The following is a 20553-nucleotide window of genomic DNA, read 5'->3' as shown; positions in this document are numbered from 1 at the left end:
TGCTGACCAGACATATCTGACAAGAGTCTTTTTCAACAGTTTAACAGTGGAATTTAATCTGAAGCATAGCCAGTGCAATTCAGGGATATTACAGCAATTATAGTACAGTCTGAGTTTCATGAGCAACCGGTTCCAATAACAATACTGTCGCTTCTTCACAAGGTACAGTATTACAGTCTCTTCAGTAGCATAATTCAGCATAAATTAGATCTCTTAGCAGAACACCTCTATGCATACACAACCACAGGCTTTTCCTTCACAAGGACACAATAGTACACAGCATTCTTTATCCTGCATGGAGATGGAGGGGGGGGGGGTTTGATGAGGGAGATGATCCCTGTGACAATTCCTTCCAGTCCAATAATACTCTGCACTATTAGTTCAGGGAGTTTATCTGACCTGTGTTTAGTTTCTCTCCTGATCTGAATACTGTTCAGTTGCCTTCTGTCAGATCCAGATAACACACTACCTTTCTCTTCGGCTTCAGCAAGACTACAATAACAAGTTTCCCACAATCCCCCTGGGGCTCTGCTAAAACACTCCCTTTCTCCTGTGACTGTGTTAACCCCTCTGGTTGCTGGATGCTTCTGAAGCAACAGCACTACTTCTGCATGTCACACTCTTCCCTCCTTTTTGAATGTCGTCCTCAACATTGTCCAATTAAGACGAATCTGACCAATTCTGAGACAGTGGTGAAAGTTGAGTAACTTTATATACAAATTTTCATTGGCAAATTGGCATAACATTTATAAACATTTATAACAACCTATAATACGACCTTTTTCTTGTAGTACTCTAGTAACAAATAAACAATTAACACAATCAGCATCTCTTCAGCTGGAGCTTTTCGTACGTCTTCAACCAGCTATCTCTTTCACTAGGCCTTAACAGGTCTTTGTTTTTACAAAGTCTTTTAAGGAAAATCAAAGCATGAAAACAAGTCTTTCCACCAGGCAACATCTTCCATACTGCCTCTCGGTGGTGAATACCACTCCAGTGGGCTTACCTGGTCTGTAGGCAGAGATATCTGTTTCTAGTTGACAGTTTTTGGCACTTGACTCGGTTCACCAAGTGTCTCATACGTCAGCATCACAGGCCTCCTCACTTCTCGAGTTGACATCTTCCTGGTGGGTTGTTCCTCAGATACCACGGGTTCTTCGGTCACAGGAGTTTCTTCCGCTGCACTTATTTCCTGTACTTCCTCAGATGCTCCTGGAACTGCCTCTGTAAGTTCCTGTACTTGCCTGGTTCCACACGGTCTGGTAATGCCGCTTCTCCTGAGTGTTGATCGGTCTCTCCAGTGCCCAGTCTTCGATCATCAGATCTGAATTGGACTTCATCTGTACTCCTTGGTACAAACTCTGGAGCCTCGGGACTTAGTTCACTCTCCTGAGGATTGTACCTCCCTCTCCTTGCCGGTCCGAGAAATACAACGGTGTGCTCTTCTTCATTGGAACTTTCAAGGTCACACTATCCACCACTAGAGTTTCAATCTGTGGTGGTCTCTTAGTTGATCTCGGTCGATTTCGGTCAACTTCTGGGAAGTCTTGTTGTGGTGGGAGATAATCACAGGGTAGTAATAAATTCCAATGGACTATTCTGGTTTTCTTGTCCCCTTTTTCCAATCGGATTTCATACACCGGACTGTCATCGGCATTCCTCTTTACGACCACATACACCTTGTTGTCCCTGTACGAACAAAGTTTACTTGGACCACCTTTCTCACGTACGCTCTTGACTAGCACCCGGCTTCCCGGTGCCAATTCTGCAAATTTTCGATCATAGTACTCCTTACTCTTGCTCTGTCCTTGCGTAATTACTTTGGACGCTATGTTGTATGCCTGTGCCATCCGTTCCTTTCATTTGCGAACGTACTCCGGATACATTGTGTAAGTTTTTGACACCGGAGTATCGAACATGATGTTGATTGGCAGTCTTGGTGATCGTCCATACAATAGAAAGAGGGGTAAGTAAGGCGTTGCATCGCTCTTTGTACAGTTATAGGCATGTACCACTTTTGACAGAGAACTCTTCCAGTCTTTCTTCTCGTCAGCTGTTAAAGCACCCAGCATCAACAATAATGTCTGTTTAACACGATCCACTTGTCCATTACCCTCTGGGTGATAGGGCGTTGTGTGGGATCCTAGCTTGGCAAAGAGCTGGTTCTCAAATTCTCTTCCTTGGTTGTGGTGTAACCTCGTAGGGAACCCAAACCTCAAAGCAAAATCATTGAAGATCTTCTCTGCCGCTGTTCAACCAGCTTTATTGGTGGTGGCATATGCTTGGGCAAATCGAGTAAAATGGTCCATCACCACCAATATGTGTTCGTAACCACCCTTGCACGTCTCAAGATGTAGAAAGTCTATTGAGACCATCTCAAATGGATACGTAGTTTGGATGTTGCCCATAGGTGCCCGGGTTGATGTGAATGGACATTTATCTTTCAGACACCCACACTCCCTGGCCACGTACCTCTCATTATTTCTCTGCATGTATGGCCAGAAGAAAAGTTCACGTTCATGTTTTCATGGAGTTCTTTGAAGATCAACCTACGGAATACTCTGAGTAGTACCAACTTCCGGTTTAGTCCTCCTTTACGATACAGGATACCGTCTTCACTGAGATAGAGCTTCGTCCATTCTTTAACCAAATCAGATTCTGCTGGTGACTCATTATCTCTCTCCCGTTTAATTGGAAACCAATTTTGGTCCACATAAAGTAGCATTCTACCAATTATCTGATCTTCCCATTGTGCTCTACGGATTTTTCCTTTTAGTAGTTGTTGAATGGACAGGGGGCGATCTTGTTCTCTCACTTTTATGGTGGTTTCCACCATCAATGGACACCACAGTAGTGTGTCTTCCTCTTGATCAGCTTGCACTGCTTGGGTAGGGCACTCAATTGCTTCCAGACGGACTTCCTCCGAGCATTCTTGCATGAACTCCTCAGGCTCTAGTGGCATTCTCAACAATCCATCAGCATCCTCATTGCATTTTCCTGGCCTGTACTTGATGCTGAAATTGAAGTCAGCTAGTTCAGCGACCCATCTCTGACCCATTGCATTTAGTTTGGCTGTAGTGAGGACATAGGTCAAAGGGTTGGTGTCAGAGTATACCTCAAAATCTTTGCTGTAGTAGAGATAATCTCTAAATCGTTCACAGATCGTCCATTTCAATGCCAGGAACTCCAATTTTCCGGAATGTAGATGGTAATTCTTCTCGGTGTCTGTCAACGTTCTAGAACCATAACCGATGACTCTCAATTTTCCATCTTGATGCTGATACAGGGCAGCTCCCAGTCCAACTTGAGAAGCGTCACAATGAAGAACAAATGGTAAGTTGAAATCAGGATATCCCAAGATGGGTGGTTTTACCAGGTAGTCTACTAGTTCTTCTAATACCTCCTGGTGGTCTGCTGTCCAGAGAATGGGCTGTTGGGACAAAACGGCGTTGTTTCTTTTAAGCCCGGTCCTACCTGAGTTCTTCTTTTTCTCAGTGGGTGTTGTTGACTCTGTCGTGCCCCCCAAGAGGAGCTATAGTGGTGCGTCAATCCTGGAGAAGTTCCGTACATAAGTACAAAAGTAGGAGAGGAATCCTAATATCTGCTTCAACTCCCCGACAATAGAGGGCCGCTTGTCTTTTAAGGCCAGTACCAGAGCAAATTCTGCTGGGTCCATGGTATATCCTTCTCCAGACACACTTTTCCCTAGAAATCGGACCTGCCTTTTGAACAGTTCACACTTCTTTGGGGTCAACTTTACTCCATGTTGTTGATACCACTGTAATACGGTCCTCACGTGTTCAACATGCTCCTGGAAGGTTTTGCTGTGTACCACATTGTCATCCAAGTACGGCTGGCAGATATCGTCCCTCAATCCTTCCAACAGGTCTATATGCTCCTCTGAAATTCTGCTGGAACTGAACTGAGCCCAAACGGTATGCGGATCCACTCATATAACCCCCACAGTGTGATGAATGCTGTCAAGGGCCTACTGGACTCTTTAACAAACCCTTGATGGTATGCTTTACCCTGCTTGAGGACAGAGAACCAGGGACTTCCTGATAGGCTATCCAGCATATCTTGAATCTTTGGTATCAGGTGCCGATTAGGTACTGACTTTCGGTTTAGTTCCCGGTAATCACAGCAGAGTCTCAATGTACTGTCCTTCCTAACACAAACAATAGGAGAGAAATAAGTCGACTTTGACTTTTGGACTCAACCTCTGTTGATTAGATCTCATAAATACTCTTTAACTTCATGATGTAATGGTTTAGGCACAGACATGTAACTTCTGGTTACTGGGGTCATGTCTTTCAAATTGATTTTCAATTGCAACAACGGGATACAGCCTATATCAGAGTCATCTTTAGAGAATGCATGACACTCTTCTCTCAGCATCTGTTTTGCTATCGCTATATCTTCAGCACACAAGTGTTCCAGGGATACTGGGGGATCCTAGAACCCTGGAGGTGGGTCGTGCAATTTCCTCCCCTGGGCAATTCCTGTTTCTTGGTGGGGAGACTGAATTCACGGTAGACCCCTGGGCGGGTCTCACATTGGCTGGATATACCGTTTTAACTGTTTCAATGTGACCTAATACAGTCTTTGGATCCAGTCTAATTTCGTGTTTCGTAGTATTCATCATCGGTACTGTCACTCGAGCAAACCCACCAGTGGGAATCGTAAGCACAGTCTCATCTTGAACTAGTCCTTCCGGAATTTCTGAGTAGTCTTTTGGCACGAACAGTCTTTTCTTGAGTTTTATTCCCAGTTATACCCGGACTCCACACCTCACCCCCACCATTTGGTTTGCAGGGATGATGTTTGGGCGCCAGCCTACCTTGACGTCTTTTAGGTCCATTGTATGCCGTGCTTTCTTTACTCTATGAATCACATTTTCCGCACAGCATTGGGTATGGAAAGTGATGTGGCAATTGCATTCACCCCCAGCGTCCCTGACTTGTGTTTCGTGATGACCTCACTGATTACATTATAACCCACGATAGGATTCTCTGCCACGTTCTGATCATTGGTCACGAGAAAAGGTACCAAAAGCTCAATGGTGTTGCTGTTCTTTGTGGCCCTCAGTTGGAAAGTCACTTCCACCCAGCTGATGAAAGGGATTTCAGTCTGGTTGACAGCTTTGCCGTGGAGTTCCACTGGTTCTAAGAGTTCTTTTAGCGACCGAAGGCAGGTATGTGCCAGGTAGCGCCTTCTCCATTCTTTATTTAAAAGGCTCGCTTAGGCTCCTGTGTCCCATAGTGCTTTTACCAAGAGTCCATTTAGCTGGCACTGTATAAAGCACCTTTCATCGATTAGGCTGATGAGGCTATCTTTACTGACCCAGGAATCCTCCTCCCAGGAGTACATCGTTTGACCTCTTCACTTGGTATTAAGTAACTGATGCCCCTGTCTCTCTTGCAGCTGTTGTAGATGGGAACCCACTTGGGGATAGTACTAACACAGCCGTTTTACCTCATGCGCCGTTCTGGGGTTTGGTGAGATTTGGATTTGCTTACGGGGCCTCCTCCATGTCGCGGTTACCAGTCGGCCACACTGGCAACCTCCTGTCTTTTAACCCAAACGACCATGACCATTTGCATTCCTTGGCATAATGTCCTTCCTCACCACATCTTAGACAGTGGACACTCACCGTACTCCGATTTGATGAACGGCACGCTTCACAAGCCGGGTATCTTCTGTTTTGGAACCCACTCCTGGGTCTGAGGGATACAGGTTCTGGCCAGGAACAAATCAACTTTTTCACCTCAATCAACTCGGCTCGCAGTTATCCTACTACTTACTCCCAGTCAGCGCTGGCGGTGCTCTCTTTTGTTGGTGATTTAAGGTTCCCTCTCGGAGGTGGCACTGGAGGGTCTCCATGATGATCTTCAGACTGGCCACTGGGGGTCTCCAACTTCAGCTGACTCATTTTGGCGATTTTAGGAGCAGAGCCTTTCTTTAACTTCTGTTCGCTCTCTGACTCCAAATTAGCTGACTCATTCATTTTTTCAATTAGGACTTCGTCCAGAATGCCAGGATCTTCTAGGTACTGTTTCAGCTGCAACTTGATGTCTTTGCTGATTAACCCCATTCCCAGTGATCTCAAGAACTTCTTCTGGACTAGTCCAGCATCAAACTTCTCCTCTGCTTCTACATTTCTGAATGTAAACAACAGTCTATCCTTCAGTTCAATTGCTCTGAACAAGAAACTTTGGGGTGATTCATTACTTTTCTGTGAGAGGGTTATGAGTCGGTGGACAAATTCTGAAGTACTCTCTTCTTTATAGTACCCTTTTAAAATCATCTTCAGCTGTTGCAAGGTCAATTGACTCTTTATTTCTAGCATACTACGGAGGTTCAGTCCTGAGCTGATCGCTTTCACCACCCCCTTGACGATCACATCTGGCTGCTAACCTTTCTGTTAGCCTTCATCGTTCTGGTGCAACAAGGTCATATAAGACAGTTTCTCTTTTTGTTCACACTCTCCAGTCTGTCCCAGGATCTTAAATTCTTTCCTTATGGTGATTTGTGGTGTTAGAGAGGACTGTCTTCCTGATTTATCTAACCTGAGTAGGGTAAAGGTTCTGTCTGAGTCTATCACCCATTCAGAGGTTTTGGTAGATTCCTGCAGGACTGTTGTCAGGACTTTGAATTGTTCTTTCAATTCCTGTAGTTCTGTCTGCGGACGGAGATTCCCGCTTTTGGTAATTGATGCTGCCCCTCCATCCTCCAACTTCAACCTGGTTAGAAACTGTGTTAGCTCCTGGAGCAACGTCCCCATGACATCTTCAGCTTCTTTCTCCCCCAGCTCATCCATTTTTGCATTATTGGCAGCTAACTGTTGCCTGCAGTTGTGTGCTTTAGAAATCTGTTCTTCTGACATGTTTATGTTTTTCTACTGTTTTCAATTCTTCACAGATTAACTGAAGAAGCAGCTCACTAATTCTGTCCATTTGTATTTCCACATCCATTGCTGCTAGTGAGTTTACTTTAGGGCTGGTCCCCTTTAACTGGTGTAGCACTTTTTCTCTTCTACCTCTACATGCTAATTCCTGCTCAGGACTCCCCGTACGGGCCACCAATGTTACACGCACGCCGCTAGGGTGAGACGGGTTTCATGAATTCGTTGGAATCCTGGGGGAACCGTTACTCAGGGCGACCATAGGCTGCAGCTTCTCTCAGGCACACAATAGATTCAATTGCTGACCAGACACATCTGACAAGAGTCTTTTTCAACAGTTTAACAGTGGAATTTAATCTGAAGCACGGCCAGTGCAATTCAGGGATATTACAGCAACAATCTTCATTACAGTACAGTCTGAGTTTCTTGAGCAACCGGCTCCAGTAACGATACAGTAGTTTCTTCACAAGGCACAGTATTACAGTCTCTTCAGTAGCATAATTCAGCATAGATTAGATCTCTTAGCAGTACACTTCCATGCATACACAACTACAGGCTTTTCCTTCACGAGGACAGAATAGTACACAGCATTCTTTATCCTGCATGGAGTTGGAGGGGAGGAGGGTTTGATGAGTTTGATGAGGGAGATGAATCCTGTGACACAATTTCGTCCAGTCCTTATCTTTCTGCCTGATAATACTCTGCACTGTTAGTTTAGGGTGGTTATCTGACCTGTGTTTAGTTTCTCTCCTGATCTGAATCCTGTTCAGTTGCCTTCTGTCAGATCCAGATAACACACTACCTTTCTCTTCGACTTCAGCCAGACTACAATAACAAGTTCCCCACAATCCCTGGGGCTCTGCTAAAACACTCCCTGTCTCCTGTGACTGTGTTAACCCCTCTAGTTGCTGGATGCTTCTGAAGCACAACACTTCCTGTCTCCTGTGCTTGTGTTATTTGTAATTGTTCCTGGATGCTTTGGAAGCAACAGTACTACATCTGCATGTCACACACAGTCCTGATAAACTCAAAATTGCTATATAAAGCAGGCTACATCTCCGCTTAAAATTGTTTGGGGCAGATATTCTTATCCACACAAGAATACACAGACCTGATGAACTCAAAATGGGTATATAAAGCAGGCTACAACTCCGCTTAACCCCTTTATTCCCGAGGGTGGTTTGCATGTTAATGACCAGGCCAATTTTTACAATTCTGACCACTGTCACTTTATGAGGTAATAACTCTGGAATGCTTCAACGGATCCCACTGATTCTGGGACTGTTTTTTCAGCACATATTGTACTTCAAGATAGTGGTAAAATTTCTTCAATATGACTTCCATTTATTTGTGAAAAATTAGGAAATATGGCAAAAATTTTAAAATTTTTCAATTTTCAAAATTTGAATTTTTATGCCCTTAAATCAGAGAGATATGTCACACAAAATAGTTAATAAATAACTTTTCCCACATGTCTACTTTACATCAGCACAATATTGGAGCCAAAATCTTTTTTGTTAGGAAATTATAAGGGTTAAAAGTTAACCAGTGATTTCTCATTTACAAAACCATTTGAAGTAACTTTGAGGGGTCTTTATGACAGAAAATACCCAAAAGTTACACCATTCTAAAAACTGCACCCCCAAGGTGCTAAAAACCACATTCAAGAAGTTTTTTAACCCTTCATGTGCTTCACAGGAATTTTTGGAATCTGGAAGAAAAAAAATGAACATTTAACTTTTTTCACAAAAATGTTAATTTAGACCCCAATTTTTTTATTTTCGCAAGGGTAACAGGAAAAATGGATGGCAACAGTTGTTTTGCAATTACTCCTGAGCATGGCAATACCTCATATGTGGGAGAAAACCACTGTTTGGGCGAAGGAGTGCCATTTGACTTTTTGAATGTAAAATTTGCTTGAATAATTAGCGGACATCATGTTGCGTTTGGGGAGCCCCTGATGTGCCTAAACAGTGGAAACCCCCCACAAGTGACAAAATTTTGGAAGCTAGACCTCTCAGGGAACTTATCTAGATATGTGGTGAGCACCCTGAACCCCCAGGTACTTCACAGAAGTTTATAACATTGAGCCGTAAAAATAAAATTTTCACATTTTTCGCACAAAAATGTTTTTCAGCCCCCAATTTTGCATTTTTATAAGGGTAACAGAAGAAGTTGCACCATACCACTTGTTCTGCAATTTCTCCTGAGTAAGCCGATACCCAATATGTGGGGAAAATACACTGTTTGAGTGCACGGCAGGGTTCAGCAGGGAAGGAGCACTGTGTGACTTTTTGAACGCAAAATTGTCTGGAATCAAGAGCGGACGCCATGTCGTGTTTGGAGAGCCCCTGATGTGCCTAAATAGTGGAAACCCCCACAAGTGACCCCATTTTGGAAACTAGACCCCTCAAGGATTTTATCAAGGGGTATAGTGAACATTTTGAACCCAGAGGTACGACACAGAATTTGATAACATTAGGTCATTATATTGAATGAATTGTCATTAGTCTTGAGTGCAAGTGCTCTCTACTTGAGATTGCATCGGGTACTCGGGTATGCACCCGAGTCCCCACCCCGCATGTTTCACGGTTGTTAGACACCCAAAAAAAAAACATACGGGGATCTATCGTGCAAGGCAGGCAATCCCCGTGAGTTTTTTGGCCACGAAGCATATTGGGTGGCGACTCGAGCATGTCACTCGAGCACCCGCGATACTCGGTGCATACCCTAGCACCCGATACAAACTCAAGTAGCGAGCACTCGCGCTCAACACTAGTCGCCATATTGTCATCATTTTTTTATTTACTTTTGAAATAATCCCAACCCTAGCACAACCCTAACCCTAGCACAACCCTAACCCTAGCACAACACTAACCCTAGCACAACACTAACCCTAGCACAACCCTAGCGTTTATTTTTACGCCATTTCTCGTGCGGTATAAGTGATTAGATGACTTTATTCTTTGGGTCGGTGTGATTACAGCAATGCCAGGTTCATATCGGGTTTTTATGATTGACAGCTGTCATGCACTAAAAGATGTTTTTTTTTGCAAAGACTAGTATTTGCAATGCCATATTTTGAGAACTATAATTTATCCATATTTCAGCCGACAGAGTCATGTGGTGGCTTGTTTTTTGCAGGACAAGTTGACGTTTTTATTGGTACCAATTTCAGGCACATTACATTTTTTGATGCTTTCTATTCAGATTTTTGGGAGGCAGAACAAACAAAAACCAACAATTCCGGAATTGTTTTTTTTTTTTTATGCCGTTCCGCGTGTGGTAAAATTTATAAAGCAGCTTTATGCTTTGGCGCTTTTACACAATAAAAACTATTTTATAGAAAAAAAAAATTTTGCATTGCTTTATTCTGAGAGCTATAACTTTTAATTTTCAGCTGATGTAGCTGTATGGTGACTTGTTTTTTTGCGGGATAAAATCACGCTTTCAGCGGTACCATTTTTATTTAAGTTTGTCTTTTTGATCACGTTTTATTGCATTTTTTGTTGGCAGCATGATGATAAAGCATTGTTAGGGGTTAACTAGTGGGACAGTTTATAGGTAAGGTCGTTCCGGACACGGATGCCAAATATGTATACTTTTATTGGTTTGTTTTGTTTTTTTCATAATAATATTTATTTATGGGTACAGTATATTTTTATTATTTTTGGATTATTTTTTTTTATATTTTTTCTTATTTTTTTCACTTTTTGAATCTTTTTTTTTTACTTTTACACTTTGTTCCACTATGAGACTTTCATTTTTTAACCCAGATCGGTTCCATAGCATAGAAATGTTGTAGCAGCATCTCTATGCTATGCAGGCTGCAGCCCTGCGCACACAAGTTAGTTAGACCGTGCACTGAGCACGATCTACCTAACTTCCTGCTGTCTGGTGACCTGGATGTCATTATGACGACATTGGGTCACCATGACAACCACCGGGACCCAACACAGACAGCGCGGGACGCCGTAGAGGAGGTAAGTAAGCAGCGCCTACCTCCACTTGCTCCCGGAATGCTGCAATCGACTTCGATCACAGCATTTCAGGGGTTAATGTGCTGGGAGTGGTGCGGAACCGCTCCTGGCACATAGCAATAGGTGTCAGCTGTGACAATCAGCTGACACCCTGCGCCAATCGCCCCGCTTGTGTGTGGGCGTGATCACATTAAGCTTAATAATACGTCCCTGGCCCCATAGCCCCAGGGCACAAGGACGTACTATTACCGCAAATGTCAGAAAGGGGTTAAAATTGTTTGGGGCGGATATTCTTCTCTACACAGGGGTACACAGACATGATAAACACAAAATTGGTATATAAAGCAGGCTAAATATCAGCTTAAAAATCTTTGGGGCAGATATTCTTCTCCACACAGGGGTACACAGACATGATAAACTCAAAATTGGTATATAAAGCAGGCTACATCTCCCCTTAAAATTCTTTGGGGCAGATATTGTTCTCCATAGAGGGGTACATAGGCATGATAAACTCAAAATTGGTACATAAAGCAGGCTACATCTCCGCTTAAAATTCATTGGGGCAGATATTGATCTCCATACGTGGGGGGGGGGGGGTTGGGTCCAAGCAGCCTCCTGACCCTTGACTGTATTGTGCTGTCAGGGAAAGAAGAGGAGGAGGGTGACTGTGAGGGTAAGGAATGGGATAACACATTGGATGATGATGAGGTTGTACATCCAACTTGGTGTGAACCCAGAGGCATGCAGCTGAGTAGCTCATCTGAGGAGGTAGAGGAGGAGGAAGATGAGGAGGTTACGTTGTATCCTATGGCGCAGACACAGAGTGATGCAAGCATGAGGAGCACTGCATCCTTACTCACAACCATGACAGTGACTAGCAGCGGTCGTAGGTCTGCAGTTCGCAGGGGCAGCAAGGGTTGCCTAGCCTGGGCCTTTTTTGAGACTGCAAAAGATGAGCCAGCTCACGTTATCATCAAACTTTGAGATAAAAATCTCAGTAAAAGGGAAAAAGTGCAATAATTTGACTACTACATGCATGAACCTTCACATGCGCACACAACATGCGTTACGCTGGGAATCTCATGCAGGTCTGCCACCGCAGAACCTCTGGTTCTCTACCAACTCCAGTCAGGCTGAGTGAGAACCCGTCAGCTGTAACGGAAGCGGACATACCTTCTGTGCTTGTTTTACTGAGCACACCACATGTTTCACAATCCACTGTAACATCTGCGCCTGCACCTCACTCACGGTCCACCAGTTTGTCCGTTTCATCGTACTCCGCCTTCTCTCAGCACTACAGCCAGCCCTCAGTCTCGCAGTTGTGGATATGTAAAAGATTGTTTCATCCTACACATGACAAAGCTAAGAGGTCGAACTCCACCATCTCCAATCTGTTGGCCACAGAAATGGTGGTGTCAGGCGATAATTCTTTGAACTGTCAACACTCTTGTGTGGCTGCTTTTGTACTGAGGAGGAAACTGGAGAATCTGGGGGAAATCCCCACAAACACAGGGAGAACATAAAAACTACTTGCAGATGTTGTCCTCTATCATCATGAAGGAGTTAGCTCGTTGTCTAGGAGACCAACCACCACTGTTGTCTACTTTGTGAACATTGTGTTGAAGTTTGTAAAGTGTCACGGGTTTACCATGACAGAGAGGAGCCAGAAGACTGCAGCGTATGATTCCTCCCTCTCCTGTACTCATTAGAAGCCTTTCGCCTTCATATTAATTGGTGCAGGGGTAATCTGCTCAGTTGTAAGCTCCTGGAAGCTTACCGTGGTTTAGGCTCTCAGCAGATTTGTCCCGTGCATCTCCCCTACTGTGATAACGCTGTACCCCAACACATCAGACTGTCGCCTATGGTGGAAACCTTGAAAAGGAAGCTGAAGATCCACTTCTTGTGACAAGCATTCAATCTGCGATAACCCTTGCTCCAGCATACCGCTGCACCACTAGCTGTACCCTGACCTGCAGTATCCTCACCCATCCCTTGTAGATTGTTTTGTGCCCTCGCAGGCAGGGTCCTCTCTCCTCTTGTACCAGTCGGTGACCGCTTTTCATATGTAAAGCGCCACGGAATAAATTTCGCTCTAATAGTAATAATAATTATAGTACTTGTACTCTGGGTCAATTGATGGCACTTTCCTGGTGTCTACCCCTAATTTGATGTGTTTTGGCAGCTTTTGGGCCCGTTTGAATGTGTTGTGTTTTTTTTGTCCCACCATTGAATCCTATGGTGTTCGGAAATGTTCGTTAAACATTCGACTAATAAATTTGGCGAATTTTTAATTATTCGGCGAACATTTCAAACCAAATTTTGAAATGTTCCCTCATCTCTACTCCTGACCCAGCTGGTCTGCTTGTCCCTCCTGCCAGGGACTTTTGCAGTGATAATTCATGCAGGGAAAGAGACTTCCTGTTTCTACATAGAGCTTAGAAGGATTCAGCCACTGTTTTAATAATGGGATGTCATAGACCTAATGGAAAAGAGATGAATTATCTGGGTAGAAAGGCAAAATGAGCAAAAGTACACAGTGCTATATAATATGATGACGGCAATATACTGTATTAAGAGGATAAAAATTTTGATGGGAGTGCTTCTTTAACTTTCAGCCTTAGGAAAGAGCTAAAGTTCAGTTGGGTCAAAGAGGAAAGCCAGTGACCTTTGCTTACCAAGAAAATTTTCTTTATAAAAGGAAATTTTTATTAAATCATGGTCTCTCTGTAAATACCCTTGATAAAGTGACTAATGCCTTATTGCAGCTGCCTGTTTAATTGCGAAAGTAAATAGAGGAAAAGTGGACAGCCCAACTCGGGAACATGTTATAAGGGGGAAATGTTTTTAATAAAAACTAAACACAAGAAAAAAGAGGGCACAATCTGAGATTAGCTGGCGGGACTGAGAAAAAGTAACAGATGTAACAAATTTTCAGCCAATGTTTTCACATGCCGGGGATAAACATAAATTTATCCCAAGATAAAAATTAAAAAGAACTAATTTAGTGACAGAATATACAGATTGTGTGGTCTTCTGCCATCAATCTTCTACTGTACGTTTGTATGTTAGCAAGGGACTAGTAGTGATCTCATCCATATGATAGATGAATAGAGGAGAGCTGTGGGATTCTCCAGTGAATACACAACAATCAATAACATGGTTTTAGAAAGAACTGTTCCTTTTCATGTTTAACTAATGATATGTACTGTCATAGTTACTGAGAAAGCAGCATGGAAATATTTTGAACAAGGCAATTTAAAGCTTTGCCAATGAAAAGTGTTTTTTTATTATTACTAAATCACTTAAGTTAACAAACTTAAGTTTTGTTAAGCAAGTCCCTATTATTAGTAGTAGTGTTACAGTTCTTACAGCATTATGGCTCATTTATTGTAAATTGCAGCATTTATTTGGGATAAGATCCATAAATATTTATAACTGTTCAGACGATAATTATCTGAATACATTAGACATTCTCCAGATTGTGCACAACGCTAAGTATTCACAAAGAAGTGACAGTTCTATTGTAAGAGGTCTCGTATAATTTTCATGTAAGCTATTGTGATTTTTATCATGTTCATTAAGCAAATATTGAAATGTTAGAACCTATTAGTGTGATACTCAACTAATCATCATCATCAATATAAATATTTTATTGAGTAACATAGATATACAATGATAAAATTAGTAAAGAGAAACAAAAAAATCACAAAAGAGGAAAATAAATGATGTGAGGGTATTAAACTAAATAGGGATGAAAATGGGGTTGATTACATACCAATTCAATGTGGTTGATTATTATCACATTGTAGTAAGTCAAAAATACTGTGGCCAAATATGTACAGAAATACAAAATAGAGCAATAGTGTAACGCCAATGCCAGCTTCCCTGCATGGACCCTCTCCCTCCTCCTGGCAGAGACACCGACATACTCACTGTTCAGGTTGTCCAGTGGTGTCCCAGTTCCCTGTTGTGGCTTCCTATTTTTCTGGGCCTGGGAATGCTGCACTAGTCTTTTGGCGGCGCATACTCCCTGATTCTTAAAGGGACATTGCAAGCACTTTGGAAATACCCCTAGCCAATAGCTGGCAGGCATCAGCTATGTAAGGCACCCTTTCCAGTAGAGAAGTTTCCCCTAGTATGTTGCCGGTTCCTGTCCTTGAATTCTGTGTTGTCTGAAACTGAACCTGCTCCTGAAACCCGTGTTGTCTGAACTAGGACCTGTTCCTGAAACCCATGTTGTCTGGACCAGAACCTGTTCCTGAAACCCGTGTTGTCTGAACTAACACCAGTGTTTGTCCTGGCTAGTGTTCCAGAATCCGTACTGTCTGCACCGACTCCGATACCTGTTATACCAGTATCCGAATCCTGTCCTGCCAGTGACTCCGAGTCCGTATCCGTGACTGTGGCCCTTGTCCCCTGCTGCAGTACCGGGGACTGCCTAGGAGTGGTACCTGGTGGCTACTTGAAGCTCAAGCCTAACTCCACCATCAGGAGCTCTAGCAATAACCAGGTAGCCGCTTAGGCACGCCTCTTCTGTGTAAGCCCGGCTCGTGGCACAGAGGGTCCACGATCCACGTGTGTGACAAATAGTATATATCACAAAGGCACATGAACCACTATTTAAATATCAATATGGCAACACTCGTGTTTCACCAGTAGCTGTAGTAAAGCTGCAAGTGAAGCTTGCGTTGTGTGTAGCATACATACCGTGAGGGTTTGTATTTTCACTACCTATTGACATGTAGGGACTGTATACCAATATTGCTATTTTAGCATACCAATGGAACTATTACTTTGTACTTTGTAGCATGTCACTTTATTTAATACCACATAGTACAAACATTATGGGGAGTGTTGCAATAGTTATATTTAAGTCGTGATCCATATTCCTTTGTGATACATACTATTGCTCTATGCTGTTTTTCTGTGCATACTTGGTCACAGTATTTTTGACTTTTTACAATGTCAAATACCCCAATGAATTGGTTTTTAATTAACCCCCTATTCATCGCTATTTACTTTATTACCCTCACATCATGTATTTTACTCTTTTGTCATTTGTTTGTTTCCCTGATTTTATCATTGTATATCTGTGTGACTCAATAAAATATTTATATTGATTATAATTGGTTGTGTGTCACACTAATAGGTTCTAATAGCTTTTTTGGATACACAACCAAAATATATATTTATGTACTGTAGAATCGATATCTAAATAATGAAATGTGTTCATTTGCAGAAAATGGCTCAAGTCCAACATCTTCAGCAGATTTCCGTATGACCATTACTTCTGGTAAAATATTTTATTGCCTTTTTTTCCTGAAATCTTTATGATGTTTATAAGCACGTACACCGTGTGCAAATAAACACTGAATGTTTCATACTGCTAAATATGGAAACATCAGTTTGTTATATTTCACTTCATTTGTTATTTGATGCATTGTCCAGATGTTCCAACAACAAATGATTCTGTTATTCTAGATCTGAGAAATAATCAGACAAAGAGTGAAACAAAGAGTGAAACTGAGGCAACAATAAAAGCCAGCAACACAAATGGTAAGGCAAGTGATCATTTGTATGTGTCGTATCTGACTTGTTCACTACTTTGACTTGAAACTTTAGGCAGTTCTAGGAAAGGTTAGTAGAAGTCTTTCTATAGAAAACCACATCATGGTGTTATAGAAACCACAAGAAACATTACTAACTTTTTACATCACAGATAAAAGCAGGGCCGGCTCCAGGTTTTTGTGGGCCCCGGGCGAAAGAGTCTCAGTGGGCCCCTTTAACACATACCATGATTCATGATGCACAGATACTGCAGAGAAAGATATATATATATACACACAGTACAGACCAAAAGTTTGGACACACCTTCTCATTTTATAGATTTTTCTGTATTTTCATGACTATGAAAATTGTACATTCACACTGAAGGCATCACAACTATGAATTAACACATGTGGAATTATATACTTAACAAAAAAGTATGAAACAACTGAAAATATGTCTTATGTTCTAGGTTCTTCAAAGTAGCCACCTTTTGCTTTGATGACTGCTTTGCACACTCTTGGCATTCTCTTGATGAACTTCAAGAGGTAGTCACCGGAAATGGTTTTCACTTCACAGGTGTGCCCTGTCAGGTTTAATAAGTGGGATTTCTTGCCTTATAAATGGGGTTGGGACCATCAGTTGTGTTGTGCAGAAGTCAGGTGGATACACAGCTGATAGTCCTACTGAATAGACTGTTAGAATTTGTATTATGGCAAGAAAAAAGCAGCTAAGTAAAGAAAAACGAGTGGCCATCATTACTTTAAGAGATGAAGGTCAGTCAGTCCGAAAAATTGGGCAAACTTTGAAAGTGTCCCCAAGTGCAGTAGCAAAAACCATCAAGCGCTACAAAGAAACTAGCTCACATGAGGACCGCCCCAGGAAAGGAAGACCAAGAGTCACCTCTGCTTCTGAGGATAAGTTTATCCGAGTCACCAGCCTCAGAAATCGCAGGTTAACAGCAGCTGAGATTAGAGACCAGGTCAATGCCACAAAGAGTTCTAGCAGCAGACACATCTCTACAACAACTGTTAAGAGGAGACTTTGTGCTGCAGGCCTTCATGGTAAAATAGCTGCTAGGAAACCACTGCTAAGGACAGGCAACAAGCAGAAGAGACTTGTTTGGGCTAAAGAACACAAGGAATGGACATTAGACCAGTGGAAATCTGTGCTTTGGTCTGATGAGTCCAAATTTGAGATCTTTGGTTCCAACCACCGTGTCTTTGTGAGACACAGAAAAGGTGAATGGATGGACTCTACATGCCTGGTTCCCACCGTGGAGCATGGAGGAGTAGGTATGATGGTGTGGGGGGGCTTTGCTGGTGACACTGTTGGGGATTTATTCAAAATCGAAGGCATACTGAACCAGCATGGCTACCACAGCATCTTACAGCGGCATGCTATTCCATCCGGTTTGCGTTTAGCTGGACCATCATTTATTTTTCAACAGGACAATGACCCCAAATACACCTCCAGGCTGTGTAAGGGCTATTTTACCAAGAAGGAGAGTGATGGGGTGCTACGCCAGATGACCTGGCCTCCACAGTCACCAGACCTGAACCCAATCGAGATGGTTTGGGGTGAGCTGGACCGCAGAGTGAAGGCAAAAGGGCCAACAAGTGCTAAGCATCTCTGGGAACTCCTTCAAGATTGTTGGAAGACCATTTCCGGTGACTACCTCTTGAAGCTCATCAAGAGAATGCCAAGAGTGTGCAAAGCAGTCATCAAAGCAAAAGGTGGCTACTGTGAAGAACCTAGAATATAAGACATATTTTCAGTTGTTTCACACTTTTTTGTTAAGTATATAATTCCACATGTGTTAATTCATAATTTTGATGCCTTCAGTGTGAATGTACAATTTCCATAGTCATGAAAATACAGAAAAATCTTTAAATGAGAAGGTGTGTCTAAACTTTTGGTCTGTACTGTATATATATAGTACAATGCCACAGATTTCACTTCTTACATTACATGAGCGATATTTATAGTAAATTCTACAAAAGCTCAGAAACCAGTTAATCCTTGCAGCGCATAGTGCAGACCGGACAGTATAGTCCTCCATACAGTATTATGGGCCCCATATAACGCTCCATGCAGAATACTGGCCCCCATATAATGCTTCATACAGAACAATGGCCCTCATATAACGCTCCATACAGGATACTGGCCCCCAATATAGAGCTCCATGCAGGCTGTGCCCCCTTCACCTAATGCCCCATGCAGGCTGTCCCCCCGACACACACAATGCCCCATGCAGGATGTCACTCCCCCTCACACACACATAATGCCCCATGAAGGCTGTCCCCCACCCCCACATAATGCCCCATGCAGCAGCCACACATAGATACGCACACGGCACACCATTAAGTATAGCCCTCCAGTCCCCTCCTATAGCAGCTGCAGAGCAGACAGACTAGGTATGCCTAGGAGGGGACTGGAGGGCTATACTTAATAGTGTGCCGTGTGCGTATCTATGTGTGGCTGCACTGGCCGGTCCCTTCTTCTGGTACTGTCTGACCATGACCCACTTGTGCCATTCCATTTCCACTATGTGGAGACTGTTACTGGGTGAATTACTGCCATTGCTCCTACTGTCAGCACACTGCAGTATAAACAGGAAGCCCTGTCTGTGAGAAATGGCAGAGAAGGAATGGAAAGGGTAGGGATGTTGGTGATGGTGGGTCAGAGTCAGACCATTAAGTATAGCCCTCCATTCCCCTCCTATAGCAGCTGCAGAGCAGCCAGGCACCATCATGCGGCATGCCTACCTCTGCCCTGCCTGCTGCCCTTTCCTTCTCTGCTATTCCACACAGTCAGACAGGATTTCCTAAGATACTGCAGACAGTGCTGTGCTTAGTAGTAGTGTGTGTGCTGCTGTGCTGAGGTGACTTAGATAGATATATAGTATAGTCAAGTTATGTCTTTCTATTTATAGATTATAGATACATGATGATGCATGTGACTATCACTGTGACATCATGTATCTATAGATAGAAAGACATTGATAAGGGTAAGATGTGCACAGAAAGAGTTACCTGCGGTCGGTGGCAATATGTGTTGGCTGTGGCTGGCTCTTGGTTTCCGAGGAGCACAAGCTCGGAGGAGGGACCCAGTCAGAAGGCAGTGCAGTTGCGGGAAGAATAGATGGTGCACAGCACTGCCACCATCTGGCTGGATGTCTGCAGCGCTGAACACTCAATAGCCGGAGGAGAGAGGAAGCTAAGGATGCATCTGCCTGCCGGCGGTAACCCAGGACGCGGCGGGCAGCGCTCACATAGCAACCGAGGTGAGTGCGGGCCCCCCGCTGTCCAGAAGAGGATCTGCCTGCCGGCGGTAACCAAGGACGCTGCGGGCAGTACTGCAGCACCGCTCACACACATGACACATAGCGATAGATTAGCAAGCAACCCAGATGAGTGGGCCCCTCTTTCTGCCCAGGGCCCCAGCACTTGCCCGGGTGCGCCGGGTGGTGACGCCGGCCCTGGATAAAAGGCAAAGTAAAAATCATATAAACAACATGACAGGGCACGCTCAGGTCTCAAATAATCACACACAGTATAACAATTGGATAAATGCTGATACTACCATGGAAAAAAATGGAAAAGAAAATCACATTAACTTCCTGAATAGTCTCATTGTTCCTTATAATCATTCATATTGCGATAAAAACTGAGAAATTTACAAAGTAATCTTTCATATGTGTCTCAGGAATATATCCAATATATCTTCATCCTTCTCCCTTATCTGGCTGTATGCAGAAGTAACCTCTCCCCTCTGCCCTTTCTTCAGGAGACCAGTAATGCTAAACTTTAGCTGTAGGCTCCTATCCTGAAAATAGAAGGGATCAGGAATAGTGATGAGCGAGCATACTCGCAAGTACTCTGTACTCACCCGAGCATCTCAGTACTCGAGATGCTCAGAGCTCGCCGAGTACTTCCGAGATGCTCGGGCGGATGCTAGGGTCCCCTCTCTGTATGTTTGGCGCTCTTTAGAGGATTGTCTGCCACGCACTGTAATGCCGCAGCCATGTTGTAACAATGCAGTTACTGGGAAAGTCCAACTAACCACGGACACGTGGACCAGTGCTTGTGGGCAGGGACACTGGGTTAACGTAGTGGAAGC

The 20553-nt window shown here is 43.3% G+C and overlaps 1 protein-coding gene across 2 annotated transcripts in view; it reads left to right on the top strand.

Moving 5' to 3' along the window:
• Positions 1 to 20553, top strand: part of EMCN (endomucin) — a 237336-nt gene that overhangs the window by 69284 nt on the left and 147499 nt on the right. For both annotated transcript variants that reach the window (XM_073655386.1, XM_073655378.1), the window contains exons 4-5: positions 16124 to 16177; positions 16366 to 16440. In XM_073655386.1, the coding sequence (XP_073511487.1) occupies positions 16124 to 16177; positions 16366 to 16440 (129 nt within the window). The remainder of the gene's footprint in view (positions 1 to 16123; positions 16178 to 16365; positions 16441 to 20553) is intronic.

This window comes from Phyllobates terribilis, unplaced genomic scaffold, assembly GCF_046119375.1.
Source record: "Phyllobates terribilis strain yellow unplaced genomic scaffold, ASM4611937v1 Scaffold_1__5_contigs__length_1240528914, whole genome shotgun sequence".
Taxonomy (NCBI): domain Eukaryota; kingdom Metazoa; phylum Chordata; class Amphibia; order Anura; family Dendrobatidae; genus Phyllobates; species Phyllobates terribilis.
Note: the sequence above shows the minus strand (reverse complement) of the source record. Positions and strands in the feature narration are given on the sequence as shown.